The following is a 14894-nucleotide window of genomic DNA, read 5'->3' as shown; positions in this document are numbered from 1 at the left end:
GCACGGCTCGCTATAGGCTTCATCCTATAGGAGTTTAGTTACAGGGCAAAACCGATTGCCCCGTTATATGTGAATTCCTCAGGCATTTGGCCCTGCTTGCCTGAAGCAGGGCTAAATGCCTGAAGAATTCACCTGCCCGGTGCCTGGAACTTCATGCATCGGGCGCTATAATTTCAACAGTGACTCACTGTCACTAAGGCTGCTGCTGTATTTTCGGGATTTGCGCTTGACCGCAGCAACCTCCTGGTTGCGGACTTCTGAAGTTCTGCAGTGCTTGAGGCCCACTGGCTTTCAGCGCTTGCAAGGAAGTTGACAGCTTCTGTTCTCCGTCCAGCGCCCGTGGCTCACAACTCATTCATTTTCAGCGCCGCGGCTCACAGGAGGAAAAGGAGATCAGTGCCTGCGGGTAGCATGATTAGTCCCAGGATGTGAGGACAGCGCTGTGGCTGATAGTTCATTCATTCGTGGGGGGCGGGTCATATATGATTAGTTCCCCAGCGCACTGTGGCTGATGATTGATTCGAGGGGGGGGGAAGAGTATGATGGTAAAGGGGAAATGAGTGGAAAAAAATACCATCAAATACCGTGGAACCGCCATAAGTTTGAAAAATACCGTGATACACATTTTTGGTCATACCGCCCAGCACTAACGGAAAACCATTCGTACATTATGGCAGGACAAATATTTTACCATCAAAATTTCTGATAAAGGCGGTATGGTTACTGTAATGGACACAGCTAGTTCTAAAAAACAAATACAAAGTATGCTTGAAGATATTGTCACGTACAGAAAACTGGAAAGCAACCCCACACAGGAGTTAAGTAACACATTTAGCCGACTGTTACAAGAAGGTGTAGCTTAAGGGGCTATTACTGTGAGCCAAAGTGATTACTTAGTGGTAGGCACTGGGTTACTAGTGACGTTATGTCGCTGTATACCAGTATCTCATGGGACGTCGCTTGATATCTTTGGATTTCCATTTGAAATTGTATAGCAGGTATACACACAATCTGAGTTAGTGATTTTATAATACAAGTTACACATTTTTTTATGGCACATACATTTTTCACATTTGATCAGGCATATTACCTGCAATGCTGCTGCATCTCAATAGGGGCTCGGCACTTCCCATCTCTTGCCAATCTCAGTGTTGTTTTGGGAGCATTAATACATCTATAATGTCAATAACCCTTTCTCTGGACAGCTACAGTGGTACAGAAGATACATAGATGATATTCTACTCATTTGGAGTGGAGATGGGCCTTCCGTACCACTTTTTATCACTTACATACAATATAATTCATACAATCTAAAATTTACATATCATCGCTCTTCCAACAGTGTTTAATTTTTGGATCTAAATCTCACTGTCAATGATGATTTTGAAATTATTACAGTCACCTATAGGAAGCCTAACTCGGTAAATATATTGCTTGGAGCAGACAGTAATTATCCTAGTCATACTATAAGATCTATTCCAGTGGGGGAAATGACACGTTTAAAAAGAAATAGTGATAGTCACACTTTTTTTTGGCCAGCATAAGGAAGGATTTATTAACCGGTTGAAACAAAGATGTTTTTCTAATAAGCAAATTGTATGTGCTGAAAAAATAGTGTCACAGAAGGAACGGTCCCAACTATTGTCAAACACTAGTCAAAATAAAAAACAGTGAGATGAACCAAAAACCAGTACTAGTGTTAACGTATTCTCCATTTTTTAGCACAACTAAGAGCACAGTGATGAAAAATTTACATATAAAAATGGAAGACGCAGCATTATCCCAGGTTCTCTCAACTAGTTGTTCTGTTGTTCCCATACACTCTCCTACACTACGTGATCAGCTTGCTCCCAGGTTCTCTCGACCGGTTGTTCTGTTGTTTACATACACTCTCCTACACTAGATGATCAGCTTGCCCCCAGGTTTCTAACATGTGGCTTCAGCACAATGATTTTTACCGGTGTGGTAGATTTCCATGTAAGACATGTCAATATGTAAATATTACTAAAACCTTTTCAAACACATCTGGTAGTACTGAATATCATATAAAATAAACATTTAAATTGTTGCAGCACGACCGTTATGTCACAGAGTGTTCCAGTTTTAATTAAAGTATAATGGGTGTCTGGATGAAAATGTAAAACACGTATCATGGAGCATCTCTGTGACATCAACACTAACATTACCTGTTCCAAGTCAGGTGCTTCTGTCCATTTTGTGGAAAAGCATGACTGCTCAAAAATACATTTGTAGCCTATGCTATAGAAAAGGTGACATCAGGCATAAGGGAGGGGACCTTCAAAAAATAATTTTAAATAGAGAAGCCTCTTGGCCATTCATGCTGGACACGTGCACCTCTAGGTTTAAATATTAGACAGGAGCTACTGTTACACTATGATTGAAAGTGCGTGATGCGTAGCTTGAAGTGCTGGTATTACATTTATTTAAACTCATTAATATACTGTTTCTACATTTTTGATCCCCTTTGATCCTTTTTGAAATTGAAACAGCAATATGCATAATGTAAAGCTGTATAGATTCACTATGTGTTAAGGATCTATGCACAGGTTTCTAAGGGTACACATTATCTATTGGTAGTACACCAATTTCATATGTGTTTTTTTTTACCGATGTGACATTGTGCTGATTTCTGCACATATTTAGTGTGCTGACCCCAGTAACTTTCATGTTGTTCTTAATTGTATTTTATTCTATTCATGTTTGTAATGATTGTTTTTTCCACACCACTTCCTCTTCCAATTTTAGGAAGTCAGGACTGGAGGTCTTATATCTGTGATAAAGAACGGGGATCCACTCGATATGCCTCCAGATTTTCTTTCCCTGGTACACTGGTGTGAACAATGTTTTTATTGTGATGTACAAATAAAGCTAGACATTTTACACAAGTGCTGGATCATCCTTTTCCCCCCCCCCACATGTTGGGGATACAGTACTTAGTCTGTGGCTCTGTAGTTGTGCAAAACTACTACTTCAATCATGTCCTTTGTTGTCCAGCCATGATGAGAGCTGTAGTTTTACAACAGGTTAGATCGGAAAGAAGAATTTGAAATTCTTTTTTTTTCATAAAAATGTTACTGAACTGTCTGAGGGATGGACTGCTGGTACCTGCTCTTCCCATTACACCTGGAGGGTACTGAGGTAATAGTGGGGCTAGCGCTAGAAGTATTATGTGCTTACGCTAAGCCCTAACCAATTAAGCTACTAAGCCACAAATGCGTAAAAAATAATCCAGATAATAGTCCTATGTGCTCTCCCATGTCCTATCAGACAGGAGAGAGCACAGAGGAGTCCTGTCAGACAGGAGAGAGCACAGAGGAGTCCTATCAGACAGGAGAGAGCAGAGAGGGGAACTATCAGACAGGAGAGAGCAGAGAGGAGTGCTATCAGACAGGAGAGAGCACAGGGGAATGCGATCAGACAGGAGAGAGCACAGAGGAGTGCTATCAGACAGGAGAGAGCACAGGGGAATGCGATCAGACAGGAGAGAGCACAGAGGAGTACTATCAGACAGGAGAGAGCACGGAGGAGTGCTAGCCCACCCTCACTTACTGGACTTTGTCCATGCCTGTGCTTCAGCTTTGACAAAGCCATGATTTCTATAAAAAGAAAATACATTTTCTTATGAATTATATTAGAAAGTATATTAGAAAAGTTTTGCCATGATGTAAAACATATCAAAAGTTTCTGAATCTGACAGTGCCCATTTAAAGGGTAACTATCACTTTTATAAACAACATTGCTTAGATAGCTAAAATAAGTGGTGTACGTATTTATAGAAAGTCTATAGCCCTTCTATAAATCTGTCCACTGCTTGTCTATAATGCATGTACTGCCACTTCCTTAAGCTTGAAATCTGCACAACCAATGATGTGTAAAACGCCAACCAAGTTACAATCCTTTGAGAAAATTTGAATGTGTCTACTGCTTTTGCTGGCTGCCTATAAAGCATAAAGTTGCGTAACTACGAGACTAGCACCATGGACAGCAGCTATCCAGCTTACTAGATATGGAAAGTTAAGAATGTCTATTTTACAAAATGACTAAATAGAAAAATTAGTGATATGTGGGAGACGTTAATTAAATGATATACAATGTCTTATCTTTAAGCTTGTGATATTGTTTATTCTGAATAGATAGTCTGTAGGAAATGTAAACAAGTGTGTTAAGTGTTCCATGCTCAAGTAAAAAGAATACAGCAGAGATTAACAAACATACTATAGAGCAGTGAGTGGTAGCCTGTAAAAGTGAACAAATTGCCAGGTTCAGATGGGATTCACCTCCGTGTTCTAAGGGAGTTAAGTAACGTAATAAACAAACCCTTGGTTATCATATTTAGAGGCTCTACAGTCTGTCACACAGACCTGTTTTTTTTTTTTTAGCAAATTCTCAAACAGAGTTTAAAAGTTATATAAACTATAGGCGGTGAGTTTAACCTTTGCCGTTGGTAATTTGTTTGAAGGATATCTAATGTACAGTTTTTTTTTTATAAGAGCAAGATAGAGAAGGTAGGTCAAGCTAGCAGGCAAAACAATGAATAAAACTTAACCTTTAATAATCCATGGTAAAAAAAAAAAAAAGCATCAGTAGCTAAAAAGTGACATGTCACTATAAAAAGTGAAGTAAATGCCAACATGTTTCAAGCCAAGGCTCTTAATCAATTTTTTTTATAAACCTACATGACTTATTGAGATTAACCCTTCAGAGTGGTGACAAGGGGATTTTAGTGGTCTCCCTTATGTTAGTTTATTAAATGATTTGCAAATATGTTAGGACATTGGTTATTAAAAAAATGTAAACAGTTTAAAATGACAGTGCCCAATTAGTTAAAAATAAATGTGACTTCATATAGGCATAGGTTTATTAGGGGTCAGTCCTGATCAGCTTTTATGAGGAGGTGAGCTGAAGACATGACCGGGAGAAATTGCCGGATATTGTTATTTTTTTTTTTTTTTTTTTTTAAAGCTTTTATACTTTGCAATATAAAAGACTGGCATGTAAGATAATTTTGGTCTGAGGGAAATATGTACAAGTGGGTAAATAACTGACTCCATGATAGAAAACAGAGGGTGGTTATTAATGGTACATACTCTGATTGGGTCACTGTTACTACACAAGAGGCAGTTTTAGGCCCTTCCCCCTTATCTAAACCACATTTTGTGTGACAAATTTTTAGCTCACCATACATTTTGCATAACCCTACATAAACCCTTTGATATTGGTGCAGCAATAAATAAACTGACGTGTTAGTCTTATTAGTGTATTCACATTTTCTGTAAATTAGTTTATTTATGTCTGCGTGAGGTACACATCTTGTTTCTATTTTTGAAGATGGGTGCCAATTCCTAGGTGAGGAGGTCCATGGCCCCTCCCTAGGGTCGTCGCCTGACTCCTAGTGAGCCATTTTAGTGATTGTTTTTTACAAATTGTCCCTTTATATAAATAATTCTTGTCATATGGTCTGTACATGAGAAATTATTGTATAATAAAGATTTGATTATTTGTACAAACTATGGTGTGCTATGATATTACAGTGTTGCTTGGTTCTTAGGATACAATCCAGGGCTGTGCTACATCACGGAAGACTCTGCATTACATCTAGAAAGACCAGAAAGACACAGCTGCATTGCCACCTGACAATTTCTCCTATGGTATACACATTTTGAGACATTTGAGTATACAGATTGAGAACACAGTCTAAACTCTTTCATATGGCAACATTTTTAACATAATAGTTGAGATCTGCAGCACAGGGCAGGCTAGGCTACAGTCTGCTTACATGGCAGCATTCCTGTCATAGGCATTGTGCCAACCTTTTCCCCCTGCTGGCAGGGGCAGAGGTGATTGGTTGGCACATAACCTTTATCTACTATAAAATGCCTTCTGTAGATAAGTAAAGGATTGCCACAACGCTATACGATTTGTGCATTCCAGGAATGTTGGTAAACAGCAATCCAGGCACATTACCTTTCATATTCCATTTTTTGGTCAACTTTCAAGAGACTGCAGTGTCATCATACATTGTCTTCATTTATTCAGATTCACATAAAATCTTTATTTTTAACTATAATTTTCATTTAACCAGTTTATTAATGTGGTTATCCCATGCCACGTGTTGAGGATCCCTTGACTGGTGTATAGATGAGGGTCAAGAATACAGAAACAGATATTCTTTTACTTTTACTTTCTCTCTTGGCTAATAAGGCCTAGTCATGTTTAAATGACCTTTTAGAGGTCAAGCATTCATGGATATACATGGTCACACATGTGGTATTTTGCTGTGTATTTGCTGCTCTGTGTTTTCCTACCCAATAAAGTCAACAGGTAGCAAAATCAGCTGCATATTTTTCTACCTATTGACTGCAATGTGTACGAAAATATGCAGCTGCAAAATACGGCATGTATGACCCTACCCTACTAGGTGCCCACAAAAATGCCAGCTTTCTAACTTATAAAAGAGAGCTAAGTTGCATATATTTTCTCTTGGAAGGTTTGACAGATTTGACACATTGCAACTGTCCTTCACTTAGCCAACCAGCACCATCCCTTGTACTGATCAAGGACAAGTGCCCTAAAACAGATGTCGATGGATATGTATTCTTACTCTTGGGTGTTGGCTAATGATCCATAATCATGTTTAATATTTTATTTTAAGTTTAATTTTTCCTTGCTTATAAATTGTCGAACACTGATTTAGGGTTCTCCTAAACAAGACACATGGTGTACTGAGTGCAGAATTCTGGGGTGGGGGGGGGGGGGGTGGGGGGGAGAGAGAGAAACATGATTTCTTATTTTAGCACACGGTCACAACATCACAAAATGTAAAAAAATAAAATAAAAAATAAAAAGTGAATGGGTCTGAAGACTTTCCTAATGCCTTGTAAATTAAACTAGAAGGGCAAGCTTTTCTCCATTAATTGTCCATCTGTATTATGTTTTCCATTTCTATGTATGTTTCTGCATGTTTTATCTTTTTTTTTGTGAAAACAAATAAATGAAAACAGTTTATTGCTAACTGATGTAATTGGAGTTGTTGTTCTTGTGATGTATTGAGCTCTTTATATATTTTCTAGATGTTTCTCATTTGCATTAAATGTGACCCGTATTTAAGGTAGTTGGAGCTAGTTGTGAATTTGTTATATTCTTTTTCTCTTTCAGTTGGGTCGAAAGTTTTGGTCATGATGGCCTTGGATTACTTTTAGACATCTTAGAAAAGATGGTGACTGGAAAACGGTAAAATATTTATTTCACTTGTCACTTTTAATTGTAATATGTAATAAATGCTGCACAAAGACACCTATACAACCCCTGCATTATATCCTTCAATGACAACTCTGTATTAACCTTTTATTATTTAGACTGGTAGAATTTTTATGAATCCCAATGACCCTTCTCCATAATTTTAAAAACTATAATATTTGGACATAGAAATGTATCTATGGGAAATCCTTGTATTTCCCCTTGTCATTACATGGTAATAAGTAAAGATATTTGAACTTAAACTGTAAAACCTCGATTCAATTCAAACTTTGCAAGAAAAACTGTCCAATAATAACACAGACGTTATGTGGTTGCTTACATACAGTAAACTGTGTATGTTCCGAGAGTGGGCAGTAACAGACCGGTAAATAAATGGCATTACTGTTTGGCATTTTATCTAGCTTTTTATTAAACATGGGAACAGTGCCATTTTTTTATTTGAGAAAAAATGCTTGGGTTTCCTATTTTCTATAACTATCCAGGTACAAAGCCAAGCAGTAGCAGCCTGACATTACTACAGTTACAAGGGCCATTTATTTGGGCTGTTGCCAACCTAATACTCTTGGCCTGCTACCGCCCCTTCCGGGAATGACAGTTTTTTATGCTCTGGGATGGTGCCCATCTCTTTAGTTTACATTGAACTTTGCAGCATAAAAGCTGAAGCTTCAGATCCTGTGCATAAAATATGCGCAGATACTGTACTTGTTTATACACCCTAAGGGCTCCTTCTCGCAAACCGATTTACTTTCAAATTCGCAGCATGTTTCCCGCTGTGAGTTTGAAAGGGGTGGGCTCTTGGCACGCTGTCCACGGCAAATTTTTGCCAGTGGAATTTCCACTGCAGACCCCATTGAAGTCAATAGGGTCTGCAGTGTATTTTCCACGGCCGAGATTCCGCTGCCGAAAATTTGCTGCAAAGTGCCCTCCCCCTTTCTGACACATGTGTTCCCTCAGGGAACAGCCTAGCAGCAGCAGCTACCGGTACATAAACAGTATTTATCATTATTTATATATTTATTTTTATTCTAGTTCTTAGTCCTAACACTCAAAAATACTGCCCTAGGCATGGGCCCTCAGGGCAAGGTCTGTACATGCCATTAGGCACCAATCTCTAAATCTTGTGACTGTGATGTGCACATTGTGACAGTCCCTGCTTTAGGCTAAGGCTTCACGGAACAATTCATGTGCTGCCATTAGCAATTCTGGTGCAGGCATAGGATTTAGAGACAGAGTTTGGTGCTGGTACTAAGGCAGGAAAAGGCGGGGAAGAAAGGAGGCAATGCTGCAGCACTTAAGCAGTTCATCACTGCTTCCTGGGCACCTGAATTTAGGAGAAAAACAAGATTTTATAAGTTTGGAAAATAATAAACTTTGGCACAGGAATAATTTGTTTATTGCCCCGAGGCATCTTCCAATGTGCATATGCAGCTCATAGCACAGAAAAGAGCTCACACAATTCTTTTCATAATAAAGTAAAATGTTATCATGTTTTATCTGTTGGCAAGTGAATGTTATTTGAGTCAATCAAATTCCATAGATTTAAATATTGGTGGGCTATGCCTCAATATGTTATCTGTACAAGCCTGTATATTGGGTCTCTCACAACCTATTATGAGAACGAAATGTCATATCCTTTTACTATACACAGCACCAGTCTTGTCTGTGCACTCTATCTGATACTGGAATGTGGTCCATATGTTTTTTGTGACTGGTCAGGGTCCAAATGTTCAGACCCATACTGATCACACATTTATGTTGCCGTATTTTTTGCCATATTAGACGCTCCGGCATATAAGACGCACCCAATTATAAAGGATGAAAGTCTTGAAAAATAAGATTCTCAACCAAATACAATGTAAAGTATAGGACAGTGATCTTCAACCTGCGGACCTCCAGATTTTGCAAAACTACAACTCCCAGCATGCCCGGACAGCCGTTGGCTGTCCGGGCATGCCAGGAGTTGTAGTTTTGCAACATCTGGAGGTCCGCAAGTTGAAGACCACTGGTATAGGAGGTAATACTCACGTGTCCCCGCCGCTCCGGACGCGTCACCGTTAATCACCACTGCCCTCCATCGATGTCGCCGTGTCCCCGTCGCTCCCGAACATCTCTGCCGCTACGTATGCCGCTCCTATTGGATGACGGAACGGCGTGCACGACGACGTGATGACGACGGAGAGCGCCGGCCATGCAGGGGATCCCGGCACGGAGCAGTCATTCGCCGATCGGACACCGAGGAGGCAGGTAAGGTCCCTCCCGGTGTCCTGTAAGCTGTTCGGGACGCCGCGATTTCACCACGGCGGTCCCGAACAGCCCGACTGAGCAGCCGGGTTAGTTTCACTTTCGCTTTAGACGCGGCAGTCAGCTTTGAGCGCCGCGTCTGAAGGGTTAATACAGGGCATCACCGCGAACGGTGATGTCCTGTATTAGCCGAGGGACCGCTGCAATATGACAGGGTTTTAATGTGTATTTGCCATATAAGACGCAACAACTTTTCCACCCCAGTTTTGGGGAAGAAAAAGTGCTCCTTATATGGCGAAAAATACGGTATATGCTCGCAATAAACTATCATTACTAAAGATACAGCCTGTCCCTTGTAAATATGAATATTTTATTATGGACAAATTAGCTGCAAATCACCTTAGCTTTACAGTTGTGGCTGTTATTAGCAATAAGATATCAATTGGTTCTGTAAAATTAGCAATGCTTTATCTTATTTCTGCTGCACCACTTCTGTAAAAGTTCTGTAAAAAAAAAAAACTCCAGCTTCTCTACACAGTATTCCTACTGCACATTACTCCTCAGATCGGCACTTAGCCTCTCTGTAAGGCCGGATGGTCTAGCACTATTTTTTCTTCAGAACCTCAAAACTTAGTCCCCAGCTGTATTTAACTTTCTTTTTCTTGTTTCTTTTGTCTGTTCCCTGAGCTGTAGGAAAACCTGCGTACGGAAGAGCACAAAATTGTATGCGAAGTAAAACTATTTAGTTTGACTCTTTTTCTTCAGCTTTTCTGAATGATGGATTTGAAACACCCTATGTATATCTTTTCTGTGCCCTGGACCATTTAGAATCTTCACCGATTGTTTTAAATTCACTCTTCAGAAAATATAATTGTCAATTCAACTTTATTATAATTTTCGACTTCTCAGCCTTATTAAATGAGTCCCTTAGTGGCCAATTTCATTGAATTTGGCTGAAATTGCAACATACTTGGATAATCCCCTAATTCTTACATATATATTCCTTAAACCTCTCTCACTTGGTAGAATCCTGTGTGGGATGTATTACAACAGAGGTTTGTTCGATAGCAGAATATATAATAAGCTTCTCATCTTAATGAGCAAACTTCATGGTTTTAGCCACCCAGGTTTTTCTGTTCATGGTGTAGTGTTCGGCCTTACGGTCAGACCTGGTAATAGTTGTGCTTTGCCTGTCTTTGTATTTGGAGCTTATGACCTTTTGGTGGTGCATTTAAAAGCTTTAGTTATTTATCTTTATGTAAAGCTATTTTGCATATTTGTTTCACGTTTCTGGTCTTTAACATTCATCTTTGTCCTAGTTACCTGGTAGTAATTCAGTCACAGCATGTTTGTAGGTGTCAAAAAAATAATGTGAATGCATCCCAGTGTAGTTTTAAGTCACTTTTTCACAAATTACACCTCAGTAGTCGGTTTCCTAACTAGACTGCTTGCGAATGCACGCAACAGTAAACTTGCTAACCTAATGAAGCAACTGTATAAATAATGCTGCAGGATAGAATGCGGCCTTTTGTAAAGCTGTTATTTATTTGAGCAGTGTCTGGAAAATATACATGCAAATGTTCCACAAGTCCTGATGATTGTAATTTCCATGTACTGGTAAAGAGGTATCCCAGTATAAAAACCTTTTTATATTTTGCTGATGTGATGTTCCAGTATCTGTTGGTTCCTCACTTCTCACGGCTGCTCCCAAAACGAGACCTGTACCCTCAGCAAGTCACTTGGCGCAGTAGGAGAGCAGCCTAAAGCTGGATGTCGCTGTGAGTGTGTTAGGAGTAGATGAGTATCACTTGTTTTTTATTTTTATACCCCCCTAGCTAAATATATGTTTTTTTATACTCCAATATGCTTTAATTGCTATTTAAATGTTGGTTTACAAATAAGTTCATCATATTAATCCAACCCTCTAGATTAGAGACATGTTTATTTTACTATTACGGCTTTTAAACAAATCAATATGTTATTTCTTGGAGCTTTTAGTCCTAGCTTAAAGGGATTATCCACCATAAGGTGATTTTAGTTCATACCTGGCAGGCAGTAACGGACATGCTTAGGAAGGATCTGCGCTTGTCTTCGGGCTAAATGGCTATGTTGTGAGATTACAATAACACTGTGGCTAGCTTTTTGTGAACTGGTATTTCCTGTTTGACTTTTCTTCTTTTGCCTACAAATCCCATAATTCCATTTTCCTCACTCCCACACATCAGCCACCCCACCCATTGAAACATAAATGAACTGCATCCATTCAAAAGACCTGGGGTTTTCAATTAGGGTGCCTACAGCTGTTGCATTAGTTGCCGATTGATCTCTCTCTCCTACCAAGCGATCCCTCCACCCATTGAAGCAGACAGGCTCCCTGTCATCAGCTGACTAGTGATGTCAGGTCTTGGCCGCATTGCAATCTGGAAAAATTGGAGACCATAGTAATTTTGTATGCTGTTAAAAATAAATATTGTCAGAAAACAGTCACACACAGGTACATACACTATATTATGAACTACACTAACTTTATAGCCCCTGTAGCATAGTCACCCAATATTCAACACCCAATATTTAATGCACTGGCTTAAAGGGAACTATAATTTCATGTACTACTTTACTGATCTGGACTATCTCATTCCAAGAAAATTTTAGGGGATATCCAAGACGTATGTAACATATATACCTTATTAATCTCACACACCTCAAACAATTTGAGTTTTCTCAAACTAAATAAAAAATAAATAAAATAATAATCTTGTGACCAGTTCTAAATAAACAGCTAATACATACAATGAGACCTATCCCTAGGAATGCCAAGGACTATCTTAAATGCACTTTTCTACTATTTCAAAGTGAAATTAGGGGGGACATTTAATCCATCTATAATAACTCTAAATATAATTGTGTTTTTTACTTTTATTAACCTCTATATGTTATACTCAATACATACAAGAAACTACCATCTTCTTGTTAATAAGAAGTCCCCTTCATCTGATTCAGTATTGCTAGTCCGATATGACTATACAAAAAAAAAATCTACATTTATGTAAAATAATTAATCTTTAAAGAAGATATCCGGCTGAAAAATGTAAAAATGCAAAGTTAGTCACCATAACTCCATAGCTGATTCATTTCAAAATCAGACCCTCACAGCCCCCATAAGCAACCTTTAAAATTCAGATACTTTCTGGTTTGTGTAGGGAGTTGAAAGCTGCAGAAAACTACCGACCGTCACCCCTTGTGCTTGTTTTCTGTGTGTTCAGCAGCCCAACTTGATAAATTCCCTCCTCTAATTTACATGTTCTCCACCCCGTCTCCTTCCACACTGCACTTCTCCCTGTAAACGTCCCCTCATGTCTCCTTAGTGAGAGCTAGAAAGACAAAAGAGCGCAGAGCTTTCCAAAGAGTAGTATTGTCAGATGAGGTGATGCAATGCAAAATGTATTAAATTGGTTTAGCAAGACACAACAACTTATACAGCATATAGGATTATCCTTGCAAGTGGTGCTGCTTCCATGTGATCGGCTTCACGGATATTCCGGACCGATGGATGCAATGAGGATTGAGGGGTAAAAAATTGGCGGGTACCTGGCGCAATCCACTTCAGTAAAATTCTTCCAAGCGAGAGTTGGTTAAAAGTATCTTTAATAGCCAGTGGAGACAGACACGTTTCGAGGTGGCAACTTCTTTTTCCATGTGAATATGGCTGAACCTATTATAGTTAAGCCATATTCACATTTAAAAAGAGGTTGCCACCTTGAAACGCGTCTGTGTCCACTGGCTATTAAAGATACTTTTAACCAACTCTCGCTTGGAAGAATTTTACTGAAGTGGATTGCGCCAGGTACCCGGCAATTTTTTACCCCTCAATCCTCACCTCATGCCTCCTTGGCACTGTGTAGTCACATGATCACAAGTGCTTGAGCAGCTGCATGCCTAAATCTGCTACTTCAGAATAGCAGAAATCTTGATAGTTTCCCCCTTTTCTCCTAGAAAGAAGATCATGCAAACCAATCTATATGTTCATTAGAAGTAATGTTCATGTAACAAAATATTTTATCTGTCCATATATACTGATCTTTCTAATAAAAACAAATACACGTCTCTGAACAGTATCACACTAAATAGACTGAGATACAATGCTCTGATAGTATCTAAGCCCATTCAGTGTGGTACTATCCATTCAAATACATGGCTCTGGGTGGTATCACATGTGTTTAACTGATATACAAGGCTCTGGACACTGTCACACTGAATGGGTTTATGCAATTCTCTGCACAGTGTCACACTAAATGAGCTCAGATGCACGGCTCTGGATTGTATTACACTGAATGGGATTAGATACAATTCTCTGGGCAGTAACACACTGAATTGTCTTAGAAACATGCCTCTGTGTAGAATCACATTATATATGCTTAAATACATAGCTCTGGGCAGTATCTCACTGAATAAACAGGTGAACGGTATGGGTAGTGTTACACTGAATCGTCTTAGAGACACAGCTCTAAGCAGTATCACACAGAACTGGCTTGAGAGGTACTTGGCCAATCCTGCCTTAGCACGCTAACTTCTGTGAACATTCAATTGCCAAACTGGCTGGAATCAGGCAGGGAAGGTTCTCTTTATAGATTGGGAAGTTTCAAAGTAACAGGTTGGACCAAAGTTGTGCACCGAACTTGGCAAAGTGGTGCCCGGCAGTCATCATGTGTGCTAAGAACTACTGGACCTTTTTTCTGGAGTAAAAACCGGGTATGTGCTCAGCAAAGATTACACTTAATTATTACAAAGTTTTATAAAGGTAATTTAATTTGGCTTGAGTTCCCCTTTAACCCATAGTTGTTTCGGGTAATTTTCTGGATAAGCTGTCCTCTGTGTACATGAGCAGCACTATTGCTGTTATATTTATCTCGCTTCTTCACTAGATAACTGCTCTGCAGGCTTCATTTCTATTATTCAGTTATCCCTGACCTAGTGGGTGGAGAGCACAAGCTGTGATGTTTTCTTTATATTCTTTTTTTTTTTTTTTTCCTCATTCAAATTTTTTTTTATTATTTTTGTAATAACAGGGGAAGTAGGATACAAAAATAAAAGAAGGGGAGGGAGGGGAGAGAAAACTTGAAAACATGAAGGGAAAAAATACATGTCACCATTAATATACAATAAAGTATGTAAACATTGCCACTCATATCTCCTATAATTACATGGTTACGTGCATAAACAACAAACTAATGCTAAGTATATGTCAAATAAATATCAAAATGTGATTGTGCAGCATGACTTTATCAAGCTACAATAAAATGAAAGAGTCCAAAAAAAAAAAAAAAAAAAAAAAACTACAGTCACCGGTCCGTAAACATGATCCCAATAAGAAGCTA

At 39.0% G+C, this 14894-nt stretch overlaps 1 protein-coding gene across 1 annotated transcript in view; it reads left to right on the top strand.

The window, feature by feature from the left end:
• DIAPH3 (diaphanous related formin 3) overlaps nt 1-14894 on the top strand; it is an 882879-nt gene that overhangs the window by 291471 nt on the left and 576514 nt on the right. The window contains exon 6 of the mRNA XM_056555485.1: nt 7177-7251. Within this exon, the coding sequence (XP_056411460.1) occupies nt 7177-7251 (75 nt within the window). The remainder of the gene's footprint in view (nt 1-7176; nt 7252-14894) is intronic.

This window comes from Hyla sarda, chromosome 2, assembly GCF_029499605.1.
Source record: "Hyla sarda isolate aHylSar1 chromosome 2, aHylSar1.hap1, whole genome shotgun sequence".
NCBI lineage: Eukaryota > Metazoa > Chordata > Amphibia > Anura > Hylidae > Hyla > Hyla sarda.
Note: the sequence above shows the minus strand (reverse complement) of the source record. Positions and strands in the feature narration are given on the sequence as shown.